A 10,022-nucleotide genomic window follows, 5' to 3' on the forward strand; every position below is an offset into this window, starting at 1 on the left:
CTGCCGAGTTGCGGCCGTAGTTTCCTGCCAGAAGCCCACGGCCACAGCCACGGGACTCGGCGGCACGGCGTTTCGGTCCACGGCTTGCTGCCGCCGCCGTCGCAGGGGTGCTGCCTGCGGCGGCGGCGGCACGGCGTTTGGGTCCTCGGCTTGCTGCCGCTGCCGCCGCCGCAGGGGTGCTGCCTGCGGCGGCGGCGGCAGCGCACGTGGCAACCCCCCACGTTTCCTTGCCTCCCATCCACCGGACCCCGTCCTGCGCTTCACTTTGTTTAGGGAGGGGCTGCTCACTGCTCATTGCTCATTGCTCATCGCACACTGCTCAACGCTCATTGCCCTATATCCCACCCAGCCGCAGGACTCTACTGCCGCCCGCGCCCCGCCCCATCTGGCCGCTTGCGCGCCCCATCCCCCCTCGATGGGGCCCGCCCACACCGGGGCCTCCCCCCTCCCGACCACTGCTTTCTCAACGGCCCCGAGCCGGGGCTGCCCTCATTGCATACATAGTGCGCCTTTCCCTGCTTTTCTAGTGACCTAGCGTTCCGCACTGCCGTTTGGCCAGCCCATGCTCCCGTACCGTTGCGTTTCTCCCCAATGCGCCATGCCACTTTGCCAGTCATACACACGTTTCGATGCGTGCCCTGTCAGCTGCTTGCGTTGCATGTCGCCTTGCTCCACCCCTGTTTTATTGCTTTCTCTGCTTTCGCCCGGTTCCCGTCCCATTTCGGCGGGGAGTCTATGTTGCAAGCTAGTTCTTGCTTTACCAGACTTTAAGCCCACACAAGCAACAAGCACAAGCATGCAAGTCGCACTACTGCGCCCCCTTCCCCTCCGAGAACGCCTATGGGTTATGCCAGCCCAAGCTGCCCATCGGGTCGACCTGGAAGGCCTCAAACGACTGCGCGGACGGCTTTTACTATAGCCAAACGAAGAAGTGCGTGGGGTGCATCACTAACGGGGATTGCAAGTCTGGAATTTGCAACCGCTACGACACCCCACACCCCAAGGGTGTGTGGCCGCCTCTTCGATAGCCTGCCCTGCCGCTCCACGTGCACGGCTCAATGCTGTGCCGGCTCCCAGTGCAAATTTGATCGGTTGCGTGAGGGCAGTTTCTGCCAGAAAAATTGATATTGAGCCGTCAGACCTCCAGAATGCTCTGCCTGTCTGTCTGTTACACCCTTCAGGAGCAAGTGAATGTTGTGGGCCTCCACACCATCAGTTGCCCCTGCCTTGCACTCTCCTCTCGTGCGTGTTCTTGCTGAAAACAGGCTGTGCCCTCCCCAAATGAGCGCGCGGTGCTGCTGCTTTTGCCCTGCTGTTCTTTCCAACCATTCCCTTCCTGTCTCTCATTCTGCCCTCATGGCCAGCAGACATGCCGCCGCCTGGGCCACCTGGGCAGCGGCTGCGCAATGCGCTCCCCCTCCCCTCCCCTTCAATGTACCCCTGCTTGTTCTTTCTGGAAAACAGACTGTCCCAGTGTAATGCCACACAGTCAGTTGAGGCATGGTTTGATGCAGGCTACACTGCCGCCGAATGGGTGCCCAGCGACAAACGGTGGCAGCACCGGCGGGATGCTGCATGCTGCGGCACAGCTGGCACACCGCCGAGACGAGAGCCTCTGAAAGCGGCAGCCGGCAGCTCGTCGGCAGTGGAGAACCGGCCAGATGGGCAGCCATGTGTTAGCCAGCATGTGCAGCGCTTCTGCTCCATTCTGCGTGAGCGGTGGAAGCCTCCCTGCATGCATCCGTCAATTTCCAACCTCCGCCGCCAGCTCTTGCGGCAGGCGCCGCCGCTCGCGGCGCCGGCTGGGAGGGGCCAGTGCATGCTCCTTCTGCTCTCTTGCACTCAACCGCGTGCCAGAAGACCCATTGACGAGGAGCCAACCATGCGGCTGGGGGCGCAAAGTGCCCTGTGCCTCCATCCACGTGGATGGAACCCTTCCAACACATGAAGCCCTTGATCAGCATTTCACTTGCGCCGCTTCCAACGAGTCCCCCGTAGCACCGATCGGCCATGGAGCGCCCGCCTATCGGGGCTCCATGGCCGATAAATCGGTGCTACGGGGACCCTCTTGTTTGCGGCCCTCCTGGCGCTGGCGTGGGCCGCTGCAAGCGTGCCGGTGAGCGGTGGGCAACTCCAAGGGGCGGTGAGGGCCTTGCTGGGTAGGGGCCGCGGGCTCCCGGCGGCGGTGCCCGGCGGACGCCGCAAACATAAACGACATGGGCGGCTCCAGGACGTGTGCTCTGTATACTGGGTCACATTCAACACAGATAAAGCAAGTGTAACTTGGCACCTGCGAGTTGTGGGCCCCACACTCTCCTGCCTCCCGCCCTGTTGATTGACTTGCAGATGGTGGAAGGGAAGAAGGGCTGCGTGAGACCAAAGTGCCCGGGTCGCCCTCGCGTGCCGGGTAAAAAGACGAAGCTGTGCTTGGGGCCGAAGTGCCGCGCCGCAGCCCACCGCCCCCGCGTAAGCTGGGATCCAATGTCGGGGGCCTCCCTCCATACGCTGAATGCGACCAGGACTGGCAATGTTCTTCGGGAGTGTGAGTGGCCCAAGAGCGAGCCGCCTGTGTTGATGAAACACTGCCCGGCTAGCTGTGGCCTTTGTTGTTGCGGGATGGGCCACCACCCTGTGCGCAGCGCCGCTGGGTACATCTGGGCGTTGTGTGGGCAGCCCCTGGGCCACATTTCTAAACGCAGCACACATGTCTGCCCTCCGCAGGTGCCTGCAGTGGCAATGGCCTCCTATTTGTGGTCCGGTGAATGCTTGGAATGAGTGCCGTGAGAACCGCGAGTGCAAAGCGGGGCTCACCTGCGACCAAGGCTTCCTGGAGGCGAGTCGGCAGCCCACCTGCCAGACTGCCCGACTGAATGACCAACTGGCCTCGCGCCGTGAGGCGGGCGGCATCTCGGAGCCCTGCCATGAGTCATGGCAGGGAGCATGCCAAGTCGGTGCGTGCAGCCTGCCGCCCACGCTGCCGCCCGCGCTGCCGTGCCCCCCCTCCCTGGTTGCAGTGTCTGGAAGCCAACGCGCCCCCTGGAGCCCCGTGCGGGGTGGATTCTACCTGCCAGTCGGGCGATTGCGACGATGATGACGAGGTGTGCCGCTAGGCTCACTGACTGCTGCCCAGGCATGCCCGACACGTGACGTCGCACTTCTGCGACCCCGCCTCCGACCCTGCCACCTGGGACTGCTCCGCGGCATCGCCTCGACCCGTCCGGCGATAATGGCTGCGCGAGAGGCGCGAGTGGCGCGCTGCTTTGGCGGCTTGCCCTGTCGCTGCACAGCCCAGTGATGTGCTGTCTGCCTGAAAGTTTCAGAGTCGGCAGTCCGCCGTGCACCTCCCGCCCACTCTGCCCCCTTCGAATTCGCACCCTTTGGCTGATTGGTTCAGCAACCTGCTACTAAGAAGAGAATGTATACGTGCCTGTAACGAGGCCCAGTTCAAGTTGCAAGTGAAGGGAAGTCAGCCCTGGCCCAGGGCCCCTGGGCCTTTCGCTGCATGACGCTGCGCCTGCGCCCTGGTGCTGAGTTGGCGGCGCCCTTGGGCTGAGTTGGTAGCTTCTGAGGAGACGCCGTACCCGCCTCACTTCATTATCGGCATGCTGCTCTACAGTGCGATAACGACGAGCCTGCCCGGCGCTGAGAAGCAGGCCGGGCATAGAAGCTCCGAGCCGACCTCGGCACGCGCCCGGGAGCTGACCTACACGCACCCGCTGGGCCTGGATTCAGTGAGCCGGCATCGCCCCCGCTGCGCTGGCCGGGCGGGCGGCTCCGCTGGGCTGCAGCCGCTGGGCTGCCGCTGCCGCTCTGGTCGCCGACCCCTCCCTCCCCCTTAGCTGCTGCAGTGGCGCAAGCTGGGGCAGGGCGTGGTGGACTTCGTGGCCGACTACTACAGGTACCTGCACCGCACCGACACGCCCGTCATGAGCGCCGCCCAGCCCGGCTTCCTGCGCGCGGTGCTGCCGACTGCCCCGCCCGAGCGTGGAGAGCGACTGGAGGCGGTGCTGCATGATGTGAGGTGAGGGGCGGCTGGGAGGGGGCCCCGCAATGGGAATGGCGGTCAATTTCGGGCGCATGTCGCAGCGGTGGGCTTGCCGGACCAGCCACACGTCTCTCCAAACGCGAGGCTGCTGCCAGCCAGCCGCATTGCATGAGAGCAGGCCGCCGCCCGCCAGTTTTGTCTGCCGGCTGCAGGCCTGGCACAGCCGGGTAGCTTGCCCAGCCTGCCCGATCCGCCGCCAGGCACCGCTCCCCCGCAGGACACACATCATCCCAGGCCTCTCCCACTGGCAGTCCCCCCGCTTCTTTGCCTACTTCCCCATGAACACCAGGCATGTGTGTGGTGTGTGCGTGTGTGATGTGTGCGCGTGTGTGTGTGATGTGTGCGCCTGTCTGTGCGCGCGTGTGCATGTGTGACGTCTGTACGTGTGCGATGTGTGCGTCGCTGACGGTGCGGCGGCAGCGCTCTGGTGCGCTGGAGACGTCCCCTGCTCCCCTGCCCACCCACTTCCTCCCTGCGCGTGCGTTCCCCCCCCCCCGCAGCGTCGCTTCCATGCTGGCCGACATTCTTGTGAGCGGCTTTGGCGTGCTGGCCTTCCAGTGGCTCTCCAGCCCAGCATGCACCGAGCTGGAGCAGGTGAGCGGCTGCCTGCGGGTGTGCTCGGCGCTGCGGGCCGCCGTGCTTGCTGCCGCTCTCCAACCTTGCCGCTGTGCCCTGCGTCACGCATGCATGCGCGCGCACACACACACACACACACACACACACACACACGCACGCACACGCACGCACACACACACAGCCTCCTCCTGCAGATCTCTCTGGAGTGGCTGGCTCAGCTGCTGGACCTGCCGCCCTGCTTCCGCGCCGCCGCCCCCGCCGCCGCCGCCGTGCTGCCCGGCTCCGCCAGCGAGGCGGTGCTTGTGGCGCTGGTGGCGGCCAGGGCCCGTGCCCTGGAGGGTCGCCCGCCCGAGGATGCCACGAGGCTGGTGGCGTACGCCACAGGTGGCAGCGTGTGCAATGGCGTGCGTTTGCATGCTTGCCGCCGCCGCGACTGACGGGCTGTCGCGGCAGCGGGACAGCAACGCTGCTCGTGCACCGCCAGCGGCGGCAGCCGCTGGTGACGGCCGCCGGGGGCGAGGCTCGCAGGCAGCCCCCACACAGACGTGCCCCCAGCCCCTCGACCTGTGCTGGCTGCAGACCAGACTCACAGCTGCCTGGCCAAGGCGTGCCTGGTGACGGGCGTGCGCCACGTGCGCGTGCTGTCCACCCACGCCGCACGGCAGTTTGCCATGGAGGCGGCGGCGCTGGAGGAGGCGGTGCGGCGCGACGCGGCGGCGGGCCTGCTGCCCTGCTTTGTGTGCGCCACCGTGGGCACCACCAGCTCCTGCGCTGTCGACCCCGTGGGCGAGGTGGCGCAGGTGGCGGCGCGCCACGGCCTGTGGTGAGCTGCGGGGGGGTGGCTGGGGGTGGCTGGCGGTGCAGGCGGTGATGCTGGTGCCTCGTGGTGGTGGTGTGGTAGCACGGGTGGTGGTGATGGGGCTGGGGCTGGGGCTGGGGCTGGGGCTTCATCTCGCATGATGGGGGCTGGGTCTGGCTGTGGCCGGCGCGCGGGCTGCCTACCTGGATCGCTTGCCTTAGCGCGGTGGGCGCCTCCCCGTCTCCCCCGCCGCCCCCGGGTGCAGGCTGAACGTGGACGCCGCGTGGGCGGGCGCCTTTGCTGTACTGCCCGACCAGCGGGAGTTGTACTTCGGGGGCCTGGAGGGCGCCGACTCTCTGGACCTCAACCCGCACAAGGGCCTGCTCACAGGCTGGGAGTGGTGAGGCTGCACGGCCGCTGGCTGCCGCCAGGCTGCCGCCAGGCTGCTGGCGGGCTGCTGGCGGGCTGCTGCCTGCCACCCGCTGGTGGCGCCAGCCTGCCGCCTGGCTGGCTGTGCCCCGCCGCTGCCTCGGCTGCGCTTTAGCCCAGACAGATCTGCACCTGGCCCGGACCTGTTCCGCTCTGCCTGCCCGCTGCTGCCTACCACTGCAGGGAGAGTCTCCCTGCACAGCACAACCTGACCTCAGCCTGCCAAACCCTCCCGCCTCCCTCCTTGTCCCATACACAGCTCCGCCCTGTATGTGAAGGATGCGCGGTGGGTGAAGAAGGCGCTGACACCAGGAGTGCCAGAGGCGTACCTCCAGGACAAGTGCGGTGGTACCGCCACAAGTCGTGGTACCGACGGAAGCTGTGCTGCTGACAGCGGCGGCGGCGGCGGCGGCAGCGGCCTTGCCGCCGGGCCAGCAGAGGGCAGGGAGGAGCAGCAGGAGGAGGGCAAGGAGGACGCCGCTGCGGGCCCCGGCGCCGGCTCGAGCGATGGCACCAGCGGAAGCGGCAGCGGCAGCACCGCTGCGGCTGCAGGCGGCCCGGCCCGGCTGCCGGCGGTACCGGTAGATTTCAAGGACCTGGACGTGCCCCTGGGCCACGGCCGCTTCCGCGGCCTGCGCCTCTGGTTTGTGCTCCGCCTGGTGAGCCTGCCCGGCTCTGCCAGGCCCGCCGCCCCCGCAGCTCGTGACCACCCGCACCCGCACCTGTTTACCCTGCTTTAGCAGCCTGCTTTAGCAGCCTCGTGTCCCAGAGGGGCCTGTACACCGGTCGCATCTCGCTGGCAGCTGTGCCCCGACTGCAACTGCCGCTTCTCATGCGCTGCTCCTCTGGCCCTGCTCGCCCCGTCCCGCCCCGCGCTCTCGCCGCTGCCGCAGTACGGGGCCGAGGGCCTGCGCCGCCTGATGCGCCACCGCCTGCTGCTCCAAGACTTCCTGGCTGACATGGTGAGCAGGCGGGCAGGCGGCTGCCTGGGCTGGAGATATCATTGATGCGGCGGCAGCTGCATGGTGCCGGGCCCACGGCCGGGCGTGGCCGCATGTGTGTGCCTCCCCGCCGCCCTGCCTTCGCCGCCTGCCAGCAGCTCGCCGCCTCCAACCCTGGCCACGCCCATGGCCGCCTCTCCCTGCTGCCGGACCCTCCACCCGCTCTGCCGCCGCTCCTTTGCTCCCTGCACTGCCACCTGACGCCTCGAGCTGGTCTGCAGGTTCTGGAGGACCCTCGCTTCGAGCTGGTGCTGGGCGCGCCGCCGCGCTTCGGCCTCGTCTGCTTCCGCCTGCGTGGCAGCGATGCCGCCAACGCCGCGCTGCTGGATTCGGTCAACGCCTCGGGTGGGCTGGGTCTGGGCTGGCTGCCTGCCTGCCGGCGCGCGTGCAAAGAGGGGAGGCGGGGGCTGTCAGGGCGGAGGCTCAAGATGCCACGCTGCGGGAGCTGCGCAGCTGCTGTGCAAGAGCCGCCCGGGGCAGCCAAGCAGCCTGGCTCCGTGGGCCTTCACGCCATCACCCGAGGGCAGCCAATGCAATATGCGTGGACCGTTGTGCCGTGTGCGCAGGCGCCGCCTTCATGTCCCACACCACCCTGGCTGGTCGCTACGTAGTTCGCTGCGCCATCGGCGGCACGTGGACGCAGGGGCGGCACGTGGAGGCGGCGTGGCGCGCGGTGCAGCGCTGCGCCACCGGCGTGCTGCAGGAGGCGGCGGGCGTGGCGGATGGCTGAAGGGAGGCGCATTGCTGAGGTGGAGCTTGCACAAACTATGATTCCTTTGGATTAGAGCTGCGTAGTATCGCAGGCTGCGTCCGCCTGCGAAACCCAATTTTGGTTGTGGATATGCCCGGCAGCGCGGGTGCGCACCTGGCGCTGCCGCATCACTGAGCTGAGAAGATCTCTGCAGGTGCACTGTTCCTTGAATTGAACATTAAACTTTGCCGCTAGTTTGCGCATAGCTGCCCTTCCTCCAAATGCTCTCCATTTGATATCTCCTGATTTGATCATCCTGCTTGTTGCATTTAGCCATCTGCTGGCAGCTGACCAAGTGCAGCTAACCCATCACATCCTGTAAAGCTGGCAACCACTGCTGACGCCTGCAGCCCGTGCCGCCGCTCGGCACCCCTGCCGGCCAGGCAAGCGCCGTTGCGGCTGGTGCTGGTGGAAAGCCTGCATGCACCTGTGCACCTTCTGGAAGGGGGCCGCAAAGGGCACCGCTGAAGGGCACCGCTGCGCAGGGCTGCCATGCCCGCCCGCCTCCCGGCGCTTGCGCCCTCCGACAAAAACAGTCTGCAACCACCCATGTGCAGCAAGTGAATGCCACGGAGCCAGCTGTGGTGCTGCAGCTGGAAAAGGCTTCTGTGTCACATGCATGTGTGTCAGTATCGAGACGGCGGTACGCGTGTGGGATATCAAACAGGCGGGCTGCAATGAGACGATAGGAAGAATGGGGGCGGGTGGAGGGGTGGCAAGGGTCGGGCTCCCTTGGCAGACAGCAACAAAAAAATGGATCTCGCGCCTATGAAAGCGGCTTGGCGCCAATCAAAGAAGAGGCAGTTGGGTGTGCGGCGCGGCGCCGGGCAATGTGGGAAGCCAGGGCGGGCAGCGAGGGTCGGCCCTCATGCCGACCTCGGCAGGGCGGGGAGGCGAGGGGGCTGGGGAGGCGTGTCAAAACTGAATCGGGGAGTGTGTGGTGGTGTTCTCGGGGGTAGGGTGCAAGGGGGGGCGGGGTAACTTTCTTCTCTGTGTGGGGCTGGCAGCGGCTGCCACGGCGCTGGCTGGCTGGCTGTGACGGCATGCCAGCGGGAGGCACCCAGGAGCCTCCAGAAGAGCCGACCCGCGCCGTCCCAGCTGCGCAGCAACTGCAGGCACGCCGCCCAGCGCCGCGGCGCCCGGCGGCGCCAAGCAGGGGCCGCCCTAGCCCGGCGGCGGCTGCTTGGGCGGCCCCTGCTTGGCGCGCGCGGCCTGGCCTGGCCGCCTAGCTGAGCAGCGACTGCTTGGGGCGCATTCCCGAGTAGCCCTCTGGCAGGGAGGAGCCCGAGGAGCCGGCCAGCGCGGCGCCGCTCATGTACTCATCCGCCAGCTGCACCCGCTTCACATTCTCCTGCTCCTCCACCAGCAGGTTGCCTGCGGGGCGGTGGCGGGTGGGGAGGGGCGCGCGGGGAGGTGTGGGTCGAGTGTGGTGGGGTTGGGTGTCGAGGAACTCGGGTGAGCGGCAGGACAGGCGCAGCTGCCCCCCCACGCTCCGATTCTTCGTCGCCGCGGCGCCGCCTCCCGCCTCGGCCGTCCGCCCGCCCTCTGCGCCGCCCCGCTGCGCCTGCCCCCTGCACCGCCTTCCCTCCTGTCCCGCGCCCCGTACCACCTTCCTTCCTGTACCGCAGCGACCACCCGGGACCACCGGTACCGCTCACCGTACTTCATCAGCGTGCCCAGGTCCATGGAGGGCTTGTCGAACGTCACCTTGCCCTCCTTGCTGTTGATCAGCCGCTTGCCGATGTTCTCCACGCCCGTGCCCATGATCCAGTCGTGCACCTGGTGGGCGGGTGGGGGGGGGGGAGGGGCGAGGTGGAGGCAAAGGTGAAGGTGACGGTGAAGGCAAAGGCAAAGCCAAGCACCAGCAGTTCCGAGCACCACCACCGCCACGTGCCAGCAGCGCCAAGCACCACCCAGCACCACACACAGCGCACAGGGCGCGGCCGCACCACACGCAGCGCACACCGCACACCCAGCACCACACGGCACCACCCCATGCATCCCACACCGCACACCCGGCGCGTGCACCACGCACCACACAGCGCACACCACACCACCGCCCGCACCTTGTCGTCATACACGCGGGCGCGGATGGCTCCGAAGAAGTCGATCGACTGGCCGGGGAATGCGTCCACCAGCTTCTCCACATCGGCGCGGTCCACGTTGTCGTGCTGGAAGATGCCCATGCACACGCCGATGCGGTCCTCGCGGGTGGGGCTGCGGGGGCGGGTGGCGGGTGGCGGTGAGCGGTGGGCGTTTGTGTGTGGGTGACAGGGAGTGTGGGAGGGGGGGGAAGAGGGAGACAGGGAAAGAGAGAGAGGGAGAGGGAGGGGGAGAGAGAGCAGGCGGCGGGGGGCTCACGCAGGCAGAGCGAGCCAGCGGGCAAGCGGTGCAGGAGGGGAGTGGCAGGGAGAAAGCATC

General features: G+C 67.4%; 2 protein-coding genes across 2 annotated transcripts in view; one reads left to right on the forward strand and one right to left on the reverse strand.

Moving 5' to 3' along the window:
- Positions 1 to 3,602: 3,602 nt before the first annotated feature.
- CHLNCDRAFT_141314 (hypothetical protein) lies at positions 3,603 to 7,580 on the forward strand (the record flags this gene model as incomplete). Its single annotated transcript, XM_005843166.1, has 11 exons — positions 3,603 to 3,731; positions 3,849 to 4,021; positions 4,263 to 4,340; positions 4,546 to 4,639; positions 4,816 to 5,005; positions 5,201 to 5,444; positions 5,686 to 5,820; positions 6,109 to 6,508; positions 6,743 to 6,811; positions 7,072 to 7,195; positions 7,417 to 7,580. 11 exons carry the CDS (start codon positions 3,603 to 3,605, stop codon positions 7,578 to 7,580), a joined length of 1,800 nt encoding a protein of 599 aa, XP_005843228.1.
- Positions 7,581 to 8,826: 1,246 nt separating this feature from the next.
- CHLNCDRAFT_141315 (hypothetical protein) overlaps positions 8,827 to 10,022 on the reverse strand; it is a gene marked incomplete at both ends in the record, with an annotated part of 4,017 nt that continues 2,821 nt past the window's right edge. Inside the window, 3 exons of the mRNA XM_005843213.1 lie at positions 8,827 to 8,975; positions 9,260 to 9,380; positions 9,668 to 9,805. Of these exons, the coding sequence (XP_005843275.1) occupies positions 8,827 to 8,975; positions 9,260 to 9,380; positions 9,668 to 9,805 (408 nt within the window). The remainder of the gene's footprint in view (positions 8,976 to 9,259; positions 9,381 to 9,667; positions 9,806 to 10,022) is intronic.

This window comes from Chlorella variabilis, assembly GCF_000147415.1.
Source record: "Chlorella variabilis unplaced genomic scaffold CHLNCscaffold_33, whole genome shotgun sequence".
NCBI classification, from domain to species: domain Eukaryota; kingdom Viridiplantae; phylum Chlorophyta; class Trebouxiophyceae; order Chlorellales; family Chlorellaceae; genus Chlorella; species Chlorella variabilis.